The 26,344-nt window shown below is 38.1% G+C and overlaps 1 protein-coding gene across 5 annotated transcripts in view; it reads right to left on the reverse strand.

The window, feature by feature from the left end:
• The window catches only part of GRM5 (glutamate metabotropic receptor 5), a 515,185-nt gene that overhangs the window by 130,864 nt on the left and 357,977 nt on the right, over positions 1-26,344 (reverse strand). For all 5 annotated transcript variants that reach the window (XM_066370471.1, XM_066370497.1, XM_066370481.1 and 2 more), the window contains one exon: positions 12,919-13,154. In XM_066370471.1, coding sequence (XP_066226568.1) covers positions 12,919-13,154 — 236 coding nt within the window. The remainder of the gene's footprint in view (positions 1-12,918; positions 13,155-26,344) is intronic.

Raw genomic sequence — 26,344 nt, forward strand, 5'->3', positions numbered from 1 at the left:
TTTATTTATAAAAAAAAGACAGAAATGGGCTTTTGCTCAGCAGATTTTACTGCATACAAAAGGATAATGTGATAAAAAATTTTCTTCAATGAATGGTACTAATATTATTCTAGTGTAGTCTTTCCTGAAGTATATTGTTAATCAGTGTTACATAAGAAGGATGAATTCAGAGTAAAACAGCAAAAAAGATGCTAGATTAAAGAAGGGCATTTAAACATTTTTACAGAAGGACTATTTTTTTCCAACATATTGATGTACATTATGAATCTCCAAAAAATGAATACAGAATGTGATAATCATGGAATCTGGATTAATTGTTTTTCCAACTGCAATCTCAGAAATATTAATATCATATAAGGATGAGGAATCTCTAGTGTAGGGGTTAGCTGTGGCACTTATTTTAATTTGTGATATTTTTATTATAATCCAGCTACTCTTACCCAGACAACGCTTTCTTTTCAATGTATTGTTTGGGATTTTTGAGTCATGTTTTCAGCTTTAGAGATGATGAAGTGTTTTGAATAATATCTATACCACCAATATTCATTTTAAATGCAAACAAGAGCACAGAAAAAAGTTGTGATGCATAAGGTAGTAGTATCCTTTAATCCACCTCAAGTCTTCATCAGACATATTCATGAGAAAAAATATGGACACTTTTCCAAGCTAGTGGAACCAACTTTTCTAATATAGGGAATCCCTTTTGTGTTGAATAATTACACACATTCCATAAATATTATTTGTACTTTCAGTATCTTTTGACATATAAAACACAATAGTGGCCATACACTACTACAATTTTAGTAATTTAAAATGTTAATTTACAATTTGTTAACTGCAACAGCTTGTGCATAAAAATAAGGCACTTGTGTGTATCGCTGTGTGAACACCTGTATAGTTTAGTTTACTGACAATTTTCAACCATATATGAATTCTAGACCCTGTCAACAAATCAACAGGAACCTCTGGGATGTACAAGCCCACAGACTGGAAACCACTGCTCTAGGTCCTCTTACCATTGTAACACTACCTAGGTCTAAGAGAAGTAAAGTCACATTTATTTAACAATATTTATCAAATACTTGCTCTGTACAAGGCAAGGTGCTAGGTATTTGGAAAACAGGGATGAGTAATACAGCTCCTCTCCTTGAGAAATTAATAATTTAATGGAGAAAGATGAACATAAAATGTTTATATACTAGTATAACACGCAGATGTTTATATGTTAGTGTAATGCAGAAAAGAGTAATATTGCTGCAGCTGTTTTATCCCCTGTGGGGATGGCATCATTTCTCCTCCAGAATAAACTGCCTTCTCTGTGGCACAGTCACTCTAGCAGTAGCTTTGGGCTGTAAAGGTGAGCATCCACCCTCCATGGGTAGAATTTTGAGAAAGACAAGAAAATACAGAAATAGCAAAATAGACTTATATATGAAAAGGAGAGGCTTTTGTTTGTTTGTTTGTTTGTTTGTAGAAATATTCAGAAGAAAGAGGTAAGAGTTCCAGGGGAAGAAAGGAGGAGGGACAAGCTCCGTGGGCAGGGGAAAGCGGGCAGGGGAAAGGGAGTGTGCGGGGACAGCCCTGTGGGAAAGTTTAGATCAGAAGAAACGCTAGAATGGGTATAGTGGCCAAAGGACTTTTATTTGAAGTGGGCATGGTTGTTTAGGTAAATTCTAACTAAATGAAAATATTAACACAGAAGAGTGTAAAACCTACATACGTTATTTTTTCTCAAAATAAACAGATCTTAAAACCACAACTAGCTTAAGAATTAGAACAATACTAGCACCCCGGAAATGCCCTCACGGCCAAAGTGCTTTTATGTTGCTCCAAACTCATTCATCTCATCCTCAGTTTACTGACAGAAGTTTGGCACATGCACAAATACCTATGTGAGTGCTTACTTGTTGGCATAACAATAAAGGAAGTGGAGGGTCTGTGTTCAATATCTGAATTGGTATGTGACAAAAAAGACAAAAGACACTGGAAGTGCAGTGTTAGGGAAACAGAGTTTCTTTGAGAGCAGGAAACAGGAATGAATAGAAGGCATGAGAATGTAGCTCAGTAGGACTGACAAATATCTGGAGGTAGGCCTTTCATTGAGCAAGACTGAGCATGTGCAGAAGTACAGGGAAGTGGCCACAGCACTCTTAATGAAAAAGCACAGCCTGCAACTTGGCTGGAGCGCAGATTTCAGGAGTGTAGGAACAAAAGATGTAATGCAAATGGAGAATGTAAGGAGTTTTGACTGGAGCAAAGAAGTTGGAATTCCTTTCTGTAGACACAAGAGAACCAAGGAAGATCTTTAAGAATGGAAGTAACATGATGAGATTCACTCTTCAGATGAATACCTTTAGGACAATTTTCAGCATAAAATGGAGGAGAAAGAAGCTGGTATCAAAAAGAAGATTAAAGAGGGTATTGTTCTGATACTTGAGGTGAGAGATAATGAAGAATTAAACTTCAGTAGTAGCATAAATGTTTGAATTCAGGCAGTACAGAAAAGGAAGAACAGATGTGAAAGTTGTTCAAACAGTAGGATTCACAGCATTGGGTCACCAGTTTAATGAGAGGACAAGAGAAGGGGAATAGATGAAGATCATTTATACCTTACATCTTAGGAGACAGGGTAGAGGAGTGATTCATTTGCTTAAAGTGGAGATTCAAAAAGGAGGAACCCAAAGTTGGAGGCTGTGGTTATAGAAGTTATAATGAGGTTTGTTTTAGACACAAAAATTTTAGGTGCCTTCAGGACATCCAGGTGAGAATTTTTGTGTGTTAATGTCATAAATGACACCTCTGGAAGTTAACAGAGGTGACAGACAAGTAGAATTCATAGAAAGGATAGAGCAACTGAATGCCAGTGGGTGACAGAGAATAATTGTAAAAGAAATGAGTTCTTAAATTAGTTCAAAAATAGCCTATCATACAATTATTAGAAAACAGTATTAATTATATTATCTGTAGCTTTGAATACTAGGTAATTAAATGAAAATTAGAAAAATTAAATTATATTCTTAATATTTTATTATTATTATTAATTTAACTTATAATTTAAGTAACATAACTGTGCAATTTTTATAAAACTTACTGAAATCAGACTCTTTTTTTTTATTATGAGAGGGATGGGGAGGCAGAGAGACAGATTATTGCATGTGCCCTACTGGGATCCACCTGGCAAGCCCCCCACCAGGCCATGCTCTGCCCATCTGAGGCCACTGAGCCCTTGCTCCACAATGGAGCTATTTTAGTGCCTGAGACAGAGGTTCAGACATTCCTCAGTGCCAGGGGCCAACTTTCTTGAACTAACTGAGCCATGGATGTGGAAGGGGAAGAGAGAGAGAGAAGGTGAAGGGGGAGGAATTGAGAAATAGGTGGTCGCTTCTCCTGTGTGCCCTGACTGGGAATCAAACCTGGAATATCCACATGTCAGGCTGACACTCTATCATTGAGTAAACCAGCCAGCGCTAATGATGCTATTTCTAAATAGTCACATTCTGAGGTTCTGGGAAAGGACATAAATTTGTTGCTGTGGAAGGGGAAGGTGTAATTCCACCTAGCATCTGAGACTGCTGGAGAAAAGAGAGATCAGAACAACCTCTGGATATTGAAAAGATCTGGTACGTCCATTTGTAAACTCCAGAAACCTGAAATGCACGATAGCTACTTTTCCTCATCATTCAGTCTGGAGGCTGTATGAGAGGCTCCGCGGATTTTGAAAGGAAAGACCGAAACCTCCCGTTGTTTCACATTATTTGGAATAAAAGATCTCCTAAAAGAATGGGAACTGCTCAAACTTCAATTAGTTTTTTCCTCAAGATACATACCAAATTTAGAAACATTAGGATGCAGAAGGCTGGAGAGCAAAGCTCAAAAATAGTAAAAATCTTACTGAGTCCCGCATCCAGGGCAGGAAGGTAATAGCTAGACTCTCTATCAAAAATCCAAGCTAACTGTCCCTTTAAGACATTTTAACCAGAGGTTGACTGCTGCTTTCTTATGCTACAACTTACCTGATCTCAATTTCTTTGAATCTGGAAAAGGGAAACTATCACTGGGGGGAAAAATAATGTAAAATTCAATCTTTATGGTGATTTTCAGCTCATTGTCTGGCATAAAAGAACACAAATTGTACATGTGTCAAGAAGCATAAAATGTGACTGATAACTAAGATAAATCACCCAACAGAGGTAGCCTGACCAAAGATCCAGATGTTAGAATTAGTTAAAAAGGACCTTAAAATTATTATGATCAATATGGAATCAGAGTAAAAATTTTAAAAAATTGATATGGAGGAAAACTTTAACATAAAATTAAAAACTATAACAAGAATTAAAATGGCATTCTGGGACTGTGAAACACCATATTAGAAATTAACTACCTCTTATTTTGATTAACAGCAGATTGGACATAGGAGAAGACATGGTTAGTAAAATTGAAGATGGAATAATACAGAAGAGTGAAACTGAGAACATAGAGAAGAAAGTAGGAAGGGAGCCCAGAGAAAAGCTCACATGTATTGGGTACCAGAAGGAGCAGACAGGGAAATGTGGCAGAAGGAGTGTTTTAGGAAATAGTTTCTGGGAATTTTTCAAAACTGATGTGAAATCCACGGGTTTAGAAAGCGCTGGAAACCCTAAGAAAAAAATATACAAGGGAATTGATTCCTATTCACATCATAGTCAACCAAGAACTTTTTAAAAATGTAATCTTAAAAGCTAAGACAAAAGACATATTGCCATCAGGGAAACAGCATTACAAATCATGGCTAACTTCTCAGTGAAATCATAAAATCCAGGAAAATAAATATGGAATGCTGTTTTTGTTTGTTTAAAAAAATAAACTAAAAAAAAGTAAAACCTGCCATTATAGAATGCTATACTCAGTGGGTAGATCTTTTAAAACAAAAGGTGAAATAAAGTTATTCTTGGGAAAATAAAAGCTGATAGAAGTTGTTAGCAGTAGACCTACATTACAAGAAATACTAATGGAAATTCTTCAGGCTGAAAGACCCACAGATGAAAGTAATGAAGAAACCTGGACACTGGTGACCCTCACTAGCAAATATCCCAAAAAAGCTCTGTAGTATTAGCTATAACACACATAAAAGTAAATTATATGGCAATAGCAAAAAAAGTGTGAGGGGGAAAATTAATTTAAATATGTGCAAATTGTTAAGTATAAACAAGAACCAACTTAAAATAGTTTATATTAACTTAATAATTCATTTAGTAATTTTCATTGAAAACTTTCTGTAAATTAATTATACTAAGAGACAAAACAAAATTGTGGAGACAGATGGTAAAATAGAATAATAAAAACTTCTGATTAATCCAAAAGAAGGCAGAAAATAAAAAGGGATAAAGAATTAAAGAACAAATTGGACACTTAGAAAACAAATAGCAGAGAAAGAGAAACAGGAAATAGTAATAAGCTGTGCTTTAACTGGGCAATTTTCATGATACATATATCTAACAAAAGACTCATATCCACAGCACCTGAGGAGCTCTTAAAAACATAATTAAAGGCTCTGGCTGGTTAGCTCAGTGGTAGAGCATTGGCCTGGCGTGCAGGAGTCCTGGGTTCAATTCCCGGCCAGGGCACACAGGAGAGGCGCCCATCTGCTTCTCCACACCTCCCCCTCTCCTTTCTCCTTGTTTCTCTCTTCCCCTCCCGCAGCCAAGGCTCCATTGGAGCAAAGTTTGCCCGGGAACTGAAGATGACTCTGTGGCCTCTGCCTCAGGTGCTAGAATGGCTCTGGTTGTAGCAGAGCAATGCCCCAGGTGGGCAGAGCATCGCCCCCTGGTGGGCATGCCGGGTGGATCCCGGTCGAGTGCATTAAGGAGTCTGTCTGACTGCCTCCCTGTTTCCAACTTCAGAAAAATACAAAAAAAAAAAAAAGTAAATAAAAATTAAAAATGTAATTAGCTCAAAGAAATGTGCAAAAGACTCGAACAGACACTTTACAAAAGAGATGCCCAAATTTCTAATAAACATATAAACAGATCAAACTTCATAATATATAATAAAAATGCCAATCAGAATTATAATAAAACCACATACTCCTTGAATGTTTAAAATAAAAACAATACCAAATGTTGGCAAGGGTGCAGAGCAACTTTAACTGTCATACATTTCAGTAAAGTATAAATTAGTTCAACCACTTTGGAAAATTGATTGGCATTAACTATTAAATCTAAACATATGCATAACCTATGACCTAGCAATTCCATTACTAGGTATACATCTAACAGGAATTAGAATATATGTCTGCCAGAATATACATGCAAGTATGTTCATAAAAGCTTTATTTATAATACCTAAAACTATAAAAAATCCAATTTCTATCTATAGGAAAATTGATGAAATCTGATATGTATACAAAGGAGCACTACATAGCAAGAAAAAGAACAAACTACTGCTGCATGAAACAGGATAAATCCCACAACAGTATCTGAGGGAGCAGACTAAACACACAGAGTAAATAATCTCAAAAAAATTTTTTTATAGGGACAGAGAGAGAGATAGACAGACAGAAACGAAGAGAGATGAGAAGCATCATTCATCAGTTTTTCTTTGTGACACCTTAGTTGTTTATTGATTGCTTTCTCATATGTGCCTTGACTGCGGGCCTTCAGCAGACTGAGTAACCCCTTGCTCGAGCCAGCAACCTTGGGTCCAAGCTGGTGAGCTTTTGCTCAAACCAGACGAGCCTGCACTCAAGCTGGCGACCTCAGGGTCTCGAACCTGGGTCCTCCACATCCCAGTCCGATGCTCTATCCACTGCGCCACCACCTGGTCAAGCAAGAGATTTTATTTTTATAATACACAAAGTGTGCCAATACTAACGGACACTGAAATAATTCATATTAATATTCATATTAATGGAGCATGTGTTGATTGGGATTAGAGCATAATGAATTGTGATATTTTTGTTTTGGGTGTTATACACAAAGATGTATATATGCAAAACTTACCAAGCAGTACACTTAAGATTTGTGTATTTTATGCTCTTATATATAAATATATATGTATTATTCTATAACACACGCACGTGTGCGTGCGCGCACACACACACACTACCCAGAAGTGAAAAGTTTCAGGTTTGAAACCCCAAGGTTGCCAGCTTGAGCATGTGCTCATATGGCTTGAGGGAAGGTTAGTCAGCTTGAGTGTGGGGTTGCCGTCTTGAGCATGGAATCATCAACATGATCCCTATGGTCAGTGGCTTGAGCCCAAAGGTTGCTGGCTTGAATCCCAAGGTTTCTAGCTTGAGCAGGGGGCCACTGGCTCAGCTTGAGCCCCCAATCAAGGCATATATGAGAAGCAATCAATAAAAACAACTAAAGTGACACAACTAACCTTCTCATCTCTCTCTCTTCCTCTCTCACACCTCACTTAAAAAGAAAGGTGTGCAGGGAGGTGTGGGTGGGTCATAAAATGATTATTTGAAATGCTTTTTTTGAATAAAAATAACATCAACATTTTAGAATGTTTGAAAATTATAGAAAGATAAAAAGAGAGGGATTTTTTTTCTTATGTTTATTACTCATTTCTAATTTTCTAAGAAGTCTCTGCCAATATACCACTGTATATTTATTTCTTTTAAAATATTTATATTATAATGTTACATGAGTTTTTATTGTAAGAAAATCAATATTTAGATCATCATATAAGTCATCTTTTCTTTTTTTCCCTTTATCTTTATTATATTTCTTAAAACAAGGAATTTAAAATTTTTTATTTAATCAAACCCACCCAATAGTCCCATTCTCATATACTCATTACTTTTTTTCCTGAGTAAAAACTTACTCATCCTCATACAGTAGTTTTGTCTCTTTAGATTTCCTTTTCCACACTTAACATTTTTTACATATTGGGGTATTTTTGTATGTGTGTGTGTTTGTGTGTGTGTGTGTGTTCACATGCACACATGCTGTGAAATGAGACTATATCAAACTTTATTCATACTTCCTAGGTCTTATGGTTATTCAGTGTAAGTCTTCCAGGTGTTAGTATTTTGATGGCTGTCATTTTTAATTGATTTTGTTATATGAGTTTTGGTTGCTTTTGTTTTTGATGTATTTATCAATACTTTAGTGGGAAATTGGAAGAGGCTATATGAAAGACTATCAACAAAGTGTTATTATAAATCATGAATAAGTCATTCTAAAGAAAAATAAATTATACTTGAAAAATTATACTAAGGTAGTTTTCATGACTTTGCCATTAACATTGTGCTATTATTGTTAGTCATATTGGTTTTCCATTCAGATAAAAAAAATCACATATATGTAATCTATTCAGAAGTAATTTCTAGGAGTTGGTCTATTTCCAGGGTGGATTTGTTACTTATTCAAGATTAGAAGTTTTCTTAAAAGTTTCTGATCACTCTACTTTTTAACACTTCATTCTTTATAATGCCACTGAGAGAGATGACGTCAGAGTAATGGCACGGTAGGAAGCGATACTGATAAATCTCCCCCAAAACTCAACAAGATCTTCAACGAGAAACAGAAAAACCTATCCTTGGAGCCTCCAGATGTTTCGCAATACACCCAAAGGTATGGTCGAGCGAAAAATTGGCTAAATATATAATCAAACCCTGAAGGAAATAGGGAGTAAGAAATGCTCCACCTTCCTCACTAACCTAAATAGGGCTGCTTTCACTGGGAACTGAGAATATAGAAACTAAGGCGGGCAAAGGGGGTGAATATCCAGGCCGCGGCACAAATGGCCAAACCAGGCTGTGGCATGGAGATCCAAGCTGAGGAAAAACTGTGCCTGTGGCAACCCAGTCAATACAAGCTAAGACTCACACCAAACCCAGACAAAGAAAGACAAGTGGGGCAGCCATTTTCCCCGATCCCCTGGTCGGCGCGTGCAGATAGTGGGCGAGAGATTCCTTCCAAAGCCCCGGGAGTGGGTGCCCGTGTTATCCCACAGAGAGGCAGAGTCAGAGGCCTTTGTGTGGGCCGAAAGCAGAATCTCCGGGCCGCCCCAGCACCCTGAAAAAGCCACGCACGGGGAGGGAGCGAGAGCCAATTCCAACGCTGGAACTTTTCCGTGTGGGCGGGGGGTTTCACTCAGAGGGTGAGACTGCTGGCCTGATATCCTGGTCTGCACGCACAGATAGTGAGAGAGAGTTTCCTCCAAGCCCCCCGGGAGTGGGCGCCCGCCCGTGTTACTGGACAGAGTGGCAGAGTCAGAGGTCTTTGAGTGGGCGGAAGCCCCACCTGATTATGCTACCAGCTATGACTGACTAAGCCTTACCCAGAGCTCTGTGCTGAGTGGGAATAGAGTGGGGAGTTGCCAGCTCTTTGAGCCTCTTACTATCCAGGCAGAGGCAGCAGCAACCCCATAGCTGGGTTATCAGGCTACTAATTGAGGAAGGAAAGACTAGGAGAGAGGCTCCAGGAACACGGACTCTCTCACTGGCAGAGCCTATAAATGCTAATGAGCCTCGACTGCCAACGAGACTAAAGTACAATACATGACATCACCATAGAGACTTATCAACTGCAAACCTCTACCTAAGCATGCCAAAGGGACAGAATCCGGGGTACAGAGTCACCGACCAGGAAGAGGGAGAGAAAAGAAAAAGCAAGAAGATAACCTCTCAAAATCAAGAATAATCCGCAGACTTTATAACCTATCCCATTTTATTATATTTGTTCGTTTGTTTCTCTTATCTTCATTCTTGATTTTTTTTTTCCTCCTCCAATTTGGTCGTTTAACTCTCTGCTGGTCTTACTCTCTCCTCTCCTTGAACTACACTACCCATAAGTGTTACATCTCCCATTATCTTTTCTTTCCTCTTCCTTTCTCTCTATGAGGGTTGCACTCCAAAACCCTTAACTCTCTCTCTCTCTCTCTCTTTCCTCTTTTTTCCTTTTTCTTCTTTTAGTGGTTCCCTCTTTTTTCTCTCTCTCTCTCTTTCTTTTCTCCCTCTATATTAATTTCTTCCTTTCTCCTTTACATCTCCTCTCATTCAAATCTCAATAATGAACAAATTATCTTATCTGGGACTCAAACTTATAATGCCACTGATAGTTCTAGACTACTAGATTTAGATGCCTCTCTTAGCATTTACAGTTTGTCTTCCAAGAAATTCCTAAGAAGCTATGGGTATTTCTCTTCTTTGTGTTAACTCATTTTGCTTACTGAACTATCTATTAAGTTGAAGTTACTATAGACAGTGAATAAGATGAAGCTTTCTCATCTCAAATGAATTGTAAATTAATATTTTTTACCATTACAACTCAAAAATAGTTGTCTTACACACACTGCCTGATGAAAGGATTTAAGAACATTATACAGGGTGGGCAAAAGTAGGGCTACAGTTGTGTGTCCATGAAACAGTATATTCTTGTATTATTATTCATTGTGTTACTTCTTATATGAACAACTGTAAACTCACTTTTGCCGACTCCTGGTATTAGGGAAGTGGTATATGCAGTAGTGTTACAGATATGAATAAACTACCTTTTTGAAGTTGGGGATTGAGATGCTAAGAGGACATTTGAGTAAATAATAAAATAAGGTCAAAAGTAGAGATTAGCAAATATTTGAGTATCTATTATTGTATTCCATAGTCATACATAGATGGCCCATTTCTCTGTTGAGATTTCTGGAGCTTCTGCCTCTCTGTGTTCCCATTCTATAATTATGTAAAAATTACTATATATAGCTACATTGGAAAGTTATAAAGGGTAACTAGTATATCTGATCTTTTTCTCTAGTTCCTCTTTACCAAAGAGTTAGTGACAACCCCTAAACATTGTGACTGGGAGAGTTTTTCCAGTTGGTCTTCACGCTCTTTTGTACCAATGTTCTTCTTGTCCCACTCCTTTTTGTTAGAAGTGTTCTCTACTTGAAATAGTTCTTTGTTTCTCTCGCCCATTTTTTCCTCCCTGTTGGAAGTCTTATTTAGATATAGTCGTGTAAAACTCTTTAATTGATTTCCATGGAAACATTTCTATGGAAACGTTCTATAAAATCCTCCCTTGGCACCTGTTGCTGTAGTGCTCTGTCTTTCACATGAACACCCTGGTGTGACTTCTCTGCCCAGAATCCGCTCCTTACTCCAGGACCGGAAAGCACTGCCATTTACTCTGTGGGCCGCTCCCACAACTTCACAAGAGGCACAGATGTAGAAATGTTCCTGAATTCTTCCTATGCTCCGGTGATGCTCCATGTTGCAGATGAGGGACATTTTGGCAACAAGAAAAACTGTTTTTTTAATGCTGTCAGTAATAGAAAGGCCACCTCGCTGATTAAAGAGACTCGGACACCACCACCACCAACAACAACCTAATCCTTGTGATCTCAGCACTCAAATGGGCATAGGCAAAAGCCACTCTGAACCTCGGAAAATTCCATTTAAGATCAACACCATGGCAATGACAAGGATTAGAAAGACCTGAATATGTCATCTGGTCCAGCATCCTGCACTCAAGCAAAGAAGACCCCAAAACCAGGAGAAGGCGGCTCCATTCTGTTTTTAGTTTCCCAGGCATCGAGAATTCAGCAATTTAGTTTTGATTAGTCAAAGATTTCTTACTTGCTGCTCACAGAGACCCAACTCACACCAGCTTTACTGTAAAAGGGAACGAGTGTGTCTCCCATGCGTGGACAGAACCTGGGGCAGCAGGCCGAAGTAAAGGGACGTGGCCATGGGGGCAAATCCCTGTGGGTTTCTTACCACTCGATGTGGGATAAATCACTACCAACAAGTCCCTTATCAATTTTAACAAACCTTAACCTTTCCAGGCACTGACATATACATCAATATTATTTCTACCTGGCTATTAGCGTCAAGAATTCCTCTTGGATGTGCTAAAAACAGCAATAATCAAATCTTTTGTTTAACCCTTACAGCACTGCAATTTTTGTTGGCATAACTATCTCCCTTAACATACACCAAAACCCTTGAAGGCAGGAACTGGTTTCCCTCATCTTGATGCCATTACAACTAATGCAATATATGGCACAAGTATTTGTTGAATGACTGAATGAATGGCTCTGTTTAGCTTATATATATTCAAACATTATAATTTTACATAGCACTTCCCTGCTACTCTTTTATGGTTTATTGGTTCAAGTAAAAATCAGCTCTGTCCTTCAGCATTCACTTAGTCATTCTTCAGATATACAATAGATCAAAACCTCCCTGTATGCCTTGCAGTGTGTGCTAACTACTACAGATAATCAAAGAGCAGTATGTAGTTGCCCCCAAGGACAACAAGAACAGTTCTGCTCAGCCACTCACATTACCCTTCTAGCATCATGCCAATTTCTTGAATGAAATAAATATAATCTGATCATTTAAAATCTCTGTAGAGTGCACATAGCTCTGATATGTTTTTCTTTTCTTTTTTTTTAAGTGAGAGGAGGGGAGATACAGAAACAGACTCCCGCATGTGCCTTGACCAGGATCCACCCAGCAACCCCCATCTCAGGCAGATACTTTACCTATCTAGGGCTGCTGGCAACTGAGCTATTTTTAGCACCTGAGGCAGAGGCTCTACTGAGGCATCCTCAGCACCTGGCTTATGTGCTCAAATCAATTGAGCCATGGCTGTGGGAGGGGAAGAGAGAGAGAGAAAGAGAGAGAAAGAAAAAGGGGAGGGAGAGGGGGGAAGAAGCAGATGGTCACCTCTCCTATGTGCCCTGACTGGGGATCAAACCCGGGACTTTCACATGCCAGGTCGATGCTCTACTGCCATGTTAACTGGCCAGGACCTGATAGATTTTTCTTAATGAGAATAAAACCTGTTTTTCACTGTTAGCAGCCATACCCACTTAGTCTATGTAAGGGCCTTCCTGTCAGATTACAGCCCTCATCCCCATGATACAGTTTACTTAGACTGGCACCTCAGCTGTATCCACTTTAAAGGAAATAGTAAATCTGCTTACTATTGCAGGTCTTGTTATATTTGCTGTTCTCCTGTGCAAACCCTTCCAGCCGACACTGAAAACGATGCTGCCAAAATTCTTGAAACCAAGGGTTTCGGAGGTTTGTTTCTGGCCGGAGTTTCAGATAATAATCATCAAACCACTTGACATCGGGGGATTGGAGCTTGATTGTGATCCCACCAACAGCTTCTCGCTGATAACCATCTGTCACATCATACCTGTCAGCCCAGCCATCACTGTGGGGAAACAGAAAACACCTCAGCTTAGAACAGACATTTCCTAAACAAATAATTCTGCTGGCTTTCCTTTTGTAAAAGTAGTCATTGAATGGCTCCTTTAGGCCACACCATGGTTCTGCATTTTTATTGAGATAGCAGCTTGTTAGAATAAAAAATGTAAAACACAATGGAAACTTTGGATCTAAGAGTGCTAGAAGGCACCAACCCCACTTACCTTCAACTGCAGAGAATAACCTAATGGCTTTGGCAGAATTTGACTGGTGGCAAAATACAGTGTATGTCTGGAAGCAGAGGATCTCCATTCACACTATTTACTGAGCATTTTATTCCTATGTCAAGTTAACTTTAGATATATATTTTTCTTTACAATAATTATTATAATGGTCATAAGAATAAAAATATTTCTAAAACATATTTTATTAAATTAATCATTATATAACATGATACTCTTTTTTCTTTAAAAAAACCACACATTTTACAGTGAATTATAGTGCTGTTAAAAGTCCTTGCTGATTATGGATATTCTAATAAATATTTATTTGTTAGAGGCTCAAACTAAAGTCTTTGTAGTTCATAGCCCATACATTCTTTTCTATCCCATGCTATTTTTTTAATACATTCAAAATATACACATGTGTAGATAAAAGAACATTTTTTTTTTAATCGAGAGGTGGGGAGGCAGAGAATGACTCCTGTGTGCACCCTGACCGGCATCCACCTGGCAAGTCCCCAACCCTGGAATGCTCTGCACAGCTGGGACTACTGCTACAGTGCTAGGCAATGGAGCTACTTTAGTGCCTGAGTCAAAGCCATGGAGTCATCCTCAGTGCCCGGGGCCATGGCTGCAGGAGGGGAAGAGAGAGAGAGAGAGATGGGGGAAGGGGGAGCGAAGCAGATGGTCCGTTCTCCCATGTGCCCTGACTGGGAATCGAACCTGGGACTTCCACTTACTGGGCCAATGCTCTAGTTGAGCCAGCCAGGCAGGGTGAAAGAACATCTTAAGAATGTGTCATCAAGCCTGACCTGTGGTGGCACAGTGGATAAAGCGTCAACCTGGAAACACTGAGGTTGCTGGTTCAAAACCCTGGCTTGCCTGGTCAAGGCACATATGGGAGTTGATGCTTCCAGCTCCTCCCCCTTCTCTCTCTCTCTCTCTCTCTCTCTCTCTCTCTCTCCCCTCTCCCTCCCCACCACTCTAAAATAAATAAATTAAAAAAAAATTAAAAAAAAGAATGTGTCATCAAGGATAGCATCAGGGAGCAAACTTCTCAACATTACTATCATTCTGGGCACTGATCACAGAAAGTAATCTAGGAATTTTAAAATAAAGAGTTGAAATCAGAGTTTATGTTATAATGGTCCAAGTAAAACAAATAAGGAAAAGTATTCTAAGGTTATTAGAAAAATACATGGGGCACAATGTTGGAAACCAAAAACATGAAGTAATGTTTGTATTAAATTTGTTCACATCTTAGGACATTCAGAAAAAAAGACTGTGATTTTTTGCATCCTCTTTCCTACTGGAATTTGCACCACTTGGGCTATGTAAAGGCTGGGGTCCAGTGGTGCTGCTTTTTCTTTGAAGAGGTATAAGTGCTCTTTCAGGAGTGATAAAAAAAAGTCAAGGACAAATTTAACAATTGAGGAGAAAAAATGAGGGAAGAGAAGGAATATGAAAAGGGTTGAGTGGAAGAACAGAATGGAGTCCCTGAATGCTTTGTTGGAGTGTTTGGTGATAAGCTGGGTTGGGGTGGGGGTGGGCATTGAGGAAAGGGTGCAGGAAATGACTTACATTGACAGTCATTGTTTACTTTATCGATATTCAGATATTTCTATTTATCAGACATTAATTCTTTTGTGTCATACTTCAAAAGAATTTTTGTCCTTTATATGATACTTCATTTTTTCAGTGAAGAGCATGCTTCAATATTTTGCATATAAAATCAGAGCCAGGAGAATTGTTATGTAAATACTTAGTTGACATAAACGCTCAAATCATTTCATTTATTTCAGTGTACTCTTCTATATTGACTATGATACTGAGAGTTGTTTCAAAGTCATAGATTACTCATTAAGATATCATAGGGGTATGAGACAACTTGAGATATTTCTACAGGCCTCAGTGGGTGGAAGAGGAGAAAAGCAAACAAATAAACAAACAATTTCTTCCTCTAAGTTCTCCTTGACAAGACGGTATTTCACTAAGTTTTCTATGGTGAAATTTCAGAAACTTCTGCAGCAGATCAAGAGAAAAATAATAATGCAGTATGTTTTGTCTCAGTGTTGAATTTTTGTTACTTCACACATTATCTTCCCTCAAGATTCTCATTTTCAGCTGCAGAAGATTTTATTTAAAGCTGACAAGTTGAAATGAAGTGGGTTTGTTTGCCTCATTTTCTCCCTCTGTTTTGGAGGGTTTATTATATCACTGATATGAGAGTGTGTGTCTCACTGGCACTTGAGGAGATGCATGGGCGTGTTGCGAATGGGACAGGAGGCTCTGTTTGTCAAGCACCCGTTATCCAAGGAAGAGCAATTTAAATTGCTTCTTTTGTTAACACTAGCTTGATCTCATGTAATGCATGATTATAAATATTATGTAAGAAATGTAAGATTATAGTGGGTCCAATTCACCTTTCACAGTTCATTCATTGACTATAATGAGGATTGTAAAAGCCTGTCCTGATAGGCTGTCCTGTTTTTGAGGTTATAGTGCCATAAAAATAAGTCAGAACCAGAGTGTGTTAATTTACTCATTTCTCATCATACTCTTTAGCTTTTTTTTTTAAAAGGTATACATTTCTTCTCTATATTTATGAATTTAGCCAGAGATGATATTTTATTAGTTCCCTATAAATTACAGTTGTGAGTTTAAAATAATTTTGGCCTATATGTTTTTATTCTACAGCAAAGTAAAAATCATAGAGGAGTTTGTGTACAAACAATATTCCAATATCTGTGAGACAAAACAAGGGTATTCTATTTAAACTTATTGGTATTATCTGCTCTGTAAGTCTCAAGAAAGTTCATTTCATGCTGGCTAAGTTAGTGGTGCTGTATTGACTTTAGGTTATTAAATATTAAAATTTTCATAAAAATGTGCTTTTAAGATTTGTGTTAAGAGGATAGGTTATCTCTAAGTAAGGAATAATAAATTCAAAAGTGAAATGAAATACCAAGGAAAAAGTTGAGCTTACTTTTCAACTATCTAATGTTCTCTATTGCATTGATAGAATGGGCTACCAAGATTCTGGCATTAATTTAATGCCTTTGGGTGACAAATATTTTACCAAATCAGGAAAAAAAAGGCAGGATGATAAGGAAACAAACTGAAAATGTACCACATGTAAGGCATTGTACTAGATTTTGTATGTATGCATGCATGTATGTATGTATGTATGTATACACATATCTACCTACTTACCTAACTAACTATCTGGCTATCTTTAAGTCCATCCATCCATCCATCCATCCATCCATCCATCCATCCATCCATCCATTCACGCATCTATTCATCCATTCATCCACCTAATTTTTCTCTCTTCTCACTGGTTAGTATTTTATCCATCTCCTGTAATCCATTCTATTATTTTATTTCCAATTCTTTGATTATTATTCAATCCTCATTACATGTAGATTCTTTTTTTATTTTCTTGTGGGAGAGACAGAGAGAGTCAGAGAGAGGGGCAGATAGGGACAGACAGACTGGAAGGGAGAGAGATGAGAAACATTAATTCTTTGTTACGGTTCCTTAGTTGTTCATTGGTTGCTTTCTCATATGTGCCTTGACCAGGGTGGGGGCTACAACAGACCAAGTGACCCCTTGCTTGAGCCAACAAACTTGGGCTCAAGCTGGTGAGCCTTGCTCAAACCAGATGAGCTTGCGCTCAAGCTGGCGACCTCAGGGTCTCGATCCTGGGTCCTCCACATCCCAGTCCAACACTCTATCTACTGCACCACCACCTGGTCAGGCTACATGTAGATTCTGTATTTGCAGATTCACCTATTTGCTAAAATTTATTTTTGTGTACTTTTTTTTGATTTTGTTATTCAAAATACCCTCCAAACATAGTGCTGATGATCTAGAGTTCCTAGGCACAAGAAGGCTGTGCATATATTTAAATCAGCTACAATTAAGCATGAATAAAGTGCTATTTTCTGTGAGTTCAAAATTAATGAATCAATTATTTATATGAAATAGGTGCTTTTAGATAGGAACACAGATAAGCAAGGTCATGTATTTACTAGTCCAAGAAAATGTTGTGACTAGAAGCTCAGCCTTTAGATTTACTGCAGAAAGCCTATAATTCTGCTACATGTCACTTTCATTTTGAGACATAGTCTGAAAGAGCAGTTTCATTCTGGAATATGGCCTATCTTATAGAAGGGAAAAAAATAGAGCATAATGGAACCATGCAATGCTGATTAGAAGTGACACACATGTTATAGACCCAAGCATGCCATAAGAGCAAACCTAATCTGAATAGGATAGGTGTGTAAGATTATTCCCACTGAGAGAATCAATAAATATTGTGAAAAAAAATGCCTCCTACCACACTTACTATGTATTGAAATTGTAGCAAAACTGAGAAATACATAAGTTAAATAGGTTTTAGACATTACATTCAAGAAGCTTACAGTATAGAGGAAGAATGAGGAAGGAGGGCAGACAAATAAATAAATGACTACATAGAAATGGGTACTGTAGGTGTGAACTAAATGCACTGGGAGAAAAGATCAGTAAATAACTGACTCTTTGCAGGTTGATAAGAGCTGAGTTGAGTTTGAAAAATGTGTATAGTGGAGAAAAAATAGTATTTTGAAATACTCTAGATAAAGAGAAGAGATTTGGGAATCAGGTAATAGTGAATATCAAGCATTGCAGCTATGTAATGTGCACAGGATAGTGGACTAAGGAGAAAGTAATTTGAGGAGGACCAATTGTGAATAGTCTTTTGTGCTATCCCAAAAGTACTGGACTTTATCATTCAGGTAATGGGGAGCCACTGTTGGCTTCTAAGATGGGAAATGACATGAACAAGGATGAGAATTGGAAGTGGTAGCAGTGTGAGTAACAGATCAGAGTGGTTATACAATAGATGTGTTAAGACCCAAGTTTGAAAATGTGTTGCAATGGTCAAGCAAATCTATTCAGGATTGAGTTAAAACAGTAGCAGTGGGGATGATGAGCCTTATTTGTAAGGAATTCTAGGAATCCCTAGGACAGGGGTCAGAAAACTTTTTGGCTGAGAGAGCCATGAACACCACATATTTTAAAATGTAATTCCATGAGAGCCATACAACGACCCGTGTACATTACCATTATCCAATAAAAATTTGGTGTTGTCCCAGAGGACAGCTGTGATTGGCTCCAGCCACCCGCAACCATGAACATGAGCAGTAGGAAATGAATGGATTGTTATACATGAGAATGTTTTATATTTTTAACGTTATTATTATTTTTTTATTAAAGATTTGTCTGCGAGCCAGATGCAGCCATCAAAAGAGCCACATCTGGCTCGCGAGCCATAGGTTCCCGACCCCTGCCCTAGGACTTGATATCTGGAGAGGAAAGAGTAATGGGAATTTTTATGGTTTATAGGAGAAAATTAGTGATGTTGTAGTTCCATGTCAAGTCTGTAAAATATACGAAGGCATCAGGTTTAAGTAGAAGTGAAGAAAAGTAATGAAAGTAGAGGTCTATAATGATCAGATTTCCCTTTATATGGTTTCTAGCACTTCTTTTCTCCTGGATTTCTATCTAATCTCTACACATAAAGTTGTTCTGAATGTTAAAAAGGCAAGTTAATACTTTTCTTTTATGTGGTTCTAATACCATATTTAACCCACCCCATTCAGTTTGTTTTTGGATGCTGAATAATGGCTGTTGGCACTAAAAAAGATGAGAAATAATGATAGTTATAAAACTGTAATGACCTGATACTCTATACCATTATAGCCTTATAACATAAATATTTTAACTTTAAAATTATTTTTGTCATTCACTGTTTTGAATTATTGATATATAAAGCTACCAAAGGCTATGATTATAAAATAATTACAGCATAATTTCCTTTTCTTTTTTTCTTCAGAAAATTAAATTTAATGGGATGACATTGATCAATAAGAGTACCAAGGCTTCAGATAACCATCTTTATAGCATTTGAACTGTTGATTGTATTACTACAGGATTTATAACCACTAGACTTAAAATCAAAATACTTTTCTAAAATGCGGAAGCACCTAAGGGCTACGTGATAACAGGAATAAAGAGAACTCTTGGAGAATTATGAAGAAAAAAGTTTCATAAATTATCAAATGTTAATGTAAAGGTTGCTAAGTAACTTTAAACTATATTATCTCCTTTATAAAAATCTAAAACTTTATAATGCAGACAATATAATCTTTGCTTCCTTTTCTCATTTCTCATCAATATATGTTTTAAGTTACTGCTATCAAAAACAGAAAAATAAATACACCATAGAATGATCCTTTAGTAACAGTCTTCATGTTCTAGTCATTTGAATTAATTCATTAATTCAGTAAGCATTCTGAATGCCTCTTCCGTGCATTCAAACTGCACAGATACTGTGGTAGATTCCAACACATGTCCTTAAACAAGCCAATCGCCCATTAGGCATGCCCTACTTGAATAGGCATTGGCATTTTCCAGAACATGGGAAGTTTCCTCATTTATCCTACAGACTGAATATCTTTCTTTTTTACTCAATTTGTCCACAAAAAGGTACAATTCATTAAACTTAATGAATCATCACCGAATCATCACCTACTGAAAATCACATTCTTGTCTTGCCTCCCTGAGAGTATTCCCTGATCTCCTCAATTAGTAGTCTGGATGTTTTCAAACTTGTAGTTCTAAGATTTAAAATCTCCTGATTTATTTACATGGAAGGTTAATTACATAACTGGGTAGGATTTCATTATTTGAACTCTCAGATGTCAACGAGATTATTTAGTGTAATTCTACAAAGTTTTGGGGGAAGCATCTGCCATGTGCAAACAGCATGAATAACTCACCTCAAAATCTGTTTCAAAAGAACAGGACCAGACTAAAAACACAGGCATCAGAATGACTTTTCCTGAAGTCATTAAGTTTGTATCAGGGATGCAAGCAGGGTGACTGAGGGGAGGGACTCATCATGGGTTTGCCAGGCACACACAGTGATTCTTGTCCACTGAATTCTTTAGTCCTGCTTATCATGATGACATTGGTACTGCTGACACTAAGCAGACACATGTTGTATATTGGAGACACAGCATGTTGATTCTTGTTTCTCAAATATGTCCCACGTTCACAACTTCCAGTCCCAGAGTATGGCATTTCCTCTGCCCAGACTGCCATCCCGTCACCTCCTCACATGTTTCTTGATTTGATAATATCCAATTCATTAATCAAGCAGTCCGACTGAGCTTGAATACAACTTATAAAAACCTTTCTCAAGCTCCCTGGAACTTAATAGTTCCCTCCTCTCTGCTTCCAAAACATTGTGACATTTTTTTTTCTCCTTTATTTACTGAAAAGGTATCATCTAACTCATATTCTTAATGTAGGGACATAGTGGTGAACAAGATAAGATATCTGCTTTCAAAAAAGTAACATTATTATGCTTTCAGTTTTGCATTTATCATCATACTCAAGTTAGGTATATTTATTTTTTGCTTTCCCCCAGTAGACTATAAATGTTATGTCTTGGATGTCTTCTCATCATTATGTCTATTATAATGTCGGGTACATATTGAGATTCAAGAAATGTTTAATATGACTTATTAGAAACTTGGGCTTTAAAAGGCAAACTTCAAATTATAGAAAATTTTGTTCAGATAACTGCATATATTCATTTTTAATTGAGAAAAAAATATCCTGTTGGATATGTCTTATAAAATGATTCTGAAAGGCTGAATTTGTTCCCCCTCCAAAACGGTCCTCTCCCTTCTCTACCTGATGTTATTAGGTTAATGAGAACATTCATTAGGCCACATCCCAGCTTTTTTTCAAAATATGTTCACAACCCACATAATTATTATGGAAACTGCTGTTCCACCCACATGTAATCATCATCCTGACAAAGCTCTTACCGATAGCATTTTAACAGATATTTTGGGATTTTTTTTCTAACAGTGGGAGTCTACTGACTGCTTGGCTGTCTTCATGTAATATTCCTATTTTTTCCCCTTTGCAGCGGGAGTAGGAGGTCTTAGAACCTCTAAATAATAGTGAAAAGCAAGGAAGGCTATTACATTTTGAAACAAAATTTCTAATGAACACATACCAATCAACACAGTGAATTGTTTAATTCCTAAAAGAAGCGCAAAGTAGAATTTTCAAAAAAAAAAAAATGGTTAGGTTATTTACTGAAAATCCACTTATTTCAGGGGTTTGTAAACCTTAATTTTTTGCATTTTCAAGGCTTTATATAGAATAAGTAGATGTAGATCGAAGGAGAGCTATATCAGAATGTTCAAAAAAAAGGATGAAAAGTCAGGAATGTAAACTCTGCTATGTGTCTAGCATAGGACAGGTGATTGCCATTGTATTACATTTCCTAATTCTCTTCAGACCACAGAAGTAATTATTATTAGCCCCAGATTAATCACTTAGGAAACTGAGTCTCTCAGGGATCAAGTAAACCAGTAAAAATCCCACAGCAAACATAGAGGGGATTTAAACTCATCTTTCTAGCTCCAAAACTTCAGGGCTTTTTATACTTCACAGAGCCTCCAGAGTAATGGCATGCAGGGATGATGGTATTGAGGGAATGTTTCCTAAGGGGATGCTATTTAAGAGGCGTGTAATGGAGGATGGGGAGCGTAGGGCCGGGACCATATGGGTAGAATTCTAACATGGCATCCAAGACTCTTGCTCTCTCTAGTATACACATATATTTTCAACTTTTTCAGTCAAACACTAATCTAGATAGGTGCTACTGTGAAGGAATTTTCAAGCTGTAATTAAACTCCCAAATAATCTGATTTTAAAATAAGGAGATTATGCTCAGCAAGACTGACCTAATCAGGAAATACCTGACCTGTTGGACAACAAACTTCCTACATGAGAGGAGCTGGTGTGAGACAGCTGGAGGAGAAGCTCTGTTGCTTGCTCTGAGGATGGAGGGAGCTTTGTGTCAAGAAATGCAGGTGACCTCCAGGACCTAAGAGTGACTGTAAAGCCAGAAGCCAAGGCCAGGGCCACTATCACAGCAGCCTTCTGGCCTATGCAGGTTCGCATTGGACTCGGACAGTTGGTAAAGAAACAACGGAGCCACAAACTGGTGGGCCATAGTCTTTAATTCTAGCTTGCACCCGGCGGGCAAGTAAAAACACACACTGGGCTCCAAAACCCACTCACATTCAGTGCTCACAAAGCTACTGACTTATCCGAGTTTCCTAGAATCAAAGGTTTCTAGCTCACCAGACTTATTCTCCTCAGTTCCCCATCTCCTTCCTTATCCCAGATACAAACACTACACAAACTGGCATCTCACTCAGCACTCCGCCATCTTGGCTGCTTCTCCTGGCAACATGGCCTCTTTCTGCTCTCTGCTCTGCTCTCTCCTCTAATGATAATCTCAGGAACCAAGAGCGCAAGCTCCCATTCTGCCCCTATTTTATATTGTAGCTTCACAACCTCTAATCCAATATACAAAATAAGGAAGTCTCTAATACAAAGTCACTTCTCTGAGGCATGATTGGATTGTACCACCCCACATCAAAAAATGGTGGGAAAGGCTTAATCCCAAAACCAAGCCCCAGGCTACAAGGATTCTGCCTGCCTTTAGCCCGCCCCCAACACATTAATATCACCTGGGCAATGGCCTCCACGTGGGCAGCGGCACCATCTTTAACAAAGTGAGCATAATACATTTTATCTGCCCAACAGTGACCCTTGGCTAACAACTTGCAAGGAAACGGGGACTCAGATCTACATCAAAAGGGAACTAAAATCAGCTGAAACCTTGAATGTTTTGGGAAGCAGATTCTTCCATCACGCTTTCAGGAAGGAGTGTAGCTAGGGAAACACTGATTTCAGGTTTTTTTTAACCCTGGACCAGTAAACCTGGTTATGACATATATGGATTCCTGACCTACAGGTAATATGAGAAAGAAAATGAATATTTTTTAAAGCTCTAAATTTGTGGTAATTTATATTATATAGCAATAGAAAATTCTTATCCATCCCCCACCTCTATTCGGCATGTCCTCATTTGTAAGGCCAAACATGTTAGAAGGAACACAATTTTAGGAGGTCTGACATAGTTTTGGGCCTGGTCAGAGTAAACTGACTTCCAAAGTTTTGGGGATTATAGAAAATGATGAACATTATTACTATTATTTTTTTTACTTAGAAAATTAAATTTAATGGGGTGACTGACCAATAATAGTACATAGATTTCAGGTAAACATTTCTATAGTATTTGAACTGTTGATTATGTTGTGTGCTCATTACTCAAAGTCAAATCATTTTCCATCACTGTGTATTTGTCCCTCTTTACTCCCCGGCCCCTCACCCCACGGAGCATCCACCCTGCCTCAGTACAGGCTCTAGGATGCCTGGCACTTTCCCCTCTGGTTTAAAGTCTTATCCCTCCAGGAATGCTTTCTTGTCATACACATTGCTCACAAAGGAGAGGCTGAGAAAATATATGTAAATAGATTATTTTGTGAATTACACAATACATTGTTTCTCGTGGCATAATATAGCCATTTGAAAAAATGCAAAAATTGAGGTGATTGCATAAAATGTGTAATATAGTGAGCTTGATGATTCAGTTAAATAGAGAAAGGGTGTTATGATTAGGGTATTCACAGCTTTATATCTTCCTTATGTTTTTTCATGAAGCTCCCTTCCTTAGAATAACCTTCCCTTTTTCAGTCTGCAAACTCCTCTTCCACTGGACTCCTTTCTCCTGTTATGCTGCTAAGCTAAGCACAGCATTCAACCAGTCAATAATTATTTTTTAAACATCTATTAAATTTCAAGCAATAAGACAGACTTCATGATGGTGTTGATAAATATAACTGCCCCCCTCCATTTATTTTCTTTCTTTCTTCTTTTTTTGTGAGAGATGAAGGGAGAGAGAGAAAAAAGCATCAATTCAGTTGTTCCATGTAGTTGTGCACCCATTGATTGCTTCTCATACATGCCCTGACTAAACTAGTAACCTCAGGGTCCAGCTGCACCCTCGGGATTGAGCCAGTGTCCTTGGGATGGAGCCTTGATTGGAGCTGGAGCCAGTGACCTTAGGGCTCTGGGATGATGCTCTATAGACTCTGCCACCTGCCAGAGTACCCCACTTGTTTTATTTCCTTATTTCTTATAACACGTCATGACGAACTTTATAAATTTTGATATGTTTCCCTCATATTTTGCTCAACTTGCCTGCAGTATTTGACACTGGCCTTTCATTTAGCAAAGCCTGATGAGCAACACTGCATATGTCAATTTCTCTGCAGAGTGCTACATGTGAGGGACATACAAAAGGAAAAAAAACCAATCCCCTACCCACTCTTCAGCATTAGAGCCCAGCAAATGAATACCTACAGAATAACAGTGGTCACGTGTTTAGGGTGTACCATCCTCTAGGCATCATTCTAAGCACTCTATGTACATGTTCCCTCTCTGGCAGGTATTATATTTAGTATAATCCCATGTGGTAGACATTCTACACCTCCACATTTTACATTAAGAAACTTCAGCTTGAAAAGTAGTAAATCGCCCAGAGATATACATGATTTAAACTCAGTCCACCTAAATCTAAAACCAAAACTGAACCAGTAAGACTTATTAATGTGGTCTTTGATCCAAATCTGTGTTCAAAGTTATCTGCTCTTGTATGTGAAAATGAAAAAAGAAGAGTTATTTGAATTTCTATTACACCCACACCACACACACCTTGGAGTTTTCTTTTTAATTCCTTCTCAAATCTGTAAACAAAGAATTGCTTTAAACCACTGCATTCATCTTCCGATACAATGCCCTTCTTTGTAGTGTTAGGAAAGTTATAAAGAGTCTCACTGTTCACAAGGAAATAGCGTTTACAAAATGCTAGTGAGACCTTGATTTCTGTACATAAACGCAGAATGGACTGTCCTCAATTCCATTTCACTTTTATGCAACATGCTTTTCCCTGAAAAAATACCCCACAACACATGCTGAAACTAAGTCTGTTGTTAACTTCTCACAGCTATCAGCTATGGCTTCCCATTGAACACTTACACACTGTAGAAGACCAGTAAATAACTGGGAATTGTTTTGGGTTTGAGATTAAGTGTTAAAAATAGTCATTATACAAGAAGCCAGACAGAAGTCATAACTTGAGAAGTGTAAAAAATATAGGTGCTACATGTCCAATAGTTAATCCAAATAGACTGAAAGTGGATGTCACATATTGAAACTGAACAGTTGCTTCCACTTCTAGCTAAGATGGATTAGACAAACTTCATTGCAAACACCTAGAAAGGCTGGATAAACTTTTCTTTTAAAAGTATATTTATGACATCTGAAAGCTACTAGTCAGCCAGAATTCAAGAGACAAAGATCCTGGAGAGAAAACAATGTACTGAGGTAAGACAGCCTTTGAGGTATGTGACAGTTCATTTGAAAGCAAAGGAAAGAGGCCAAGAAGGTAAAACAAAAGCAGCGGGTGAGGCTCCATAGCTGACATAGCTCATTGGCAGGTGCCCTGAACTGTCAGCACTACCCACTGAGCACCCTGTGCAGGCAGGGCCACCAGCTCGGCTCTACGATGGACAAGGTCACTGGCTGTGGTCTTCATTTGGGTGCAGTTGTGAGGGGAATATAGACTGCCAAGACTTGAGTGCTGATTGCTGTAAACCCCACCCTCCTTCTCTCTGTTTCTATCTGATTCTTAGTGGTCAAAAGCTACAGATTTTCCCGGTTATTTCTGTGAGGAGAGACCTGAGTGTGCCTCTTATGAAGCACTCTACAGTATTGGGGAAACTAGATATCTATCTTGGGCTTACTTTCTCCAACAGTAAAACTGTAGACCTGAGGAGGCCATCTCACTATGGGGCGGTGCCAGCCTAGAGAATGTGGGATGTGATCAGGGTGTAGCTGCTCACCCTTCTTAGTGTCATCCTTCTTAGTCTTTGCCTCAGCCTCACCCCTGGCTTCCAGCATTTTCTCAATGGTGTCTCATCCATGGATA

The sequence above is a fragment of the Saccopteryx leptura genome, chromosome 1, assembly GCF_036850995.1.
Source record: "Saccopteryx leptura isolate mSacLep1 chromosome 1, mSacLep1_pri_phased_curated, whole genome shotgun sequence".
Classification (NCBI taxonomy): Eukaryota; Metazoa; Chordata; class Mammalia; order Chiroptera; family Emballonuridae; genus Saccopteryx; species Saccopteryx leptura.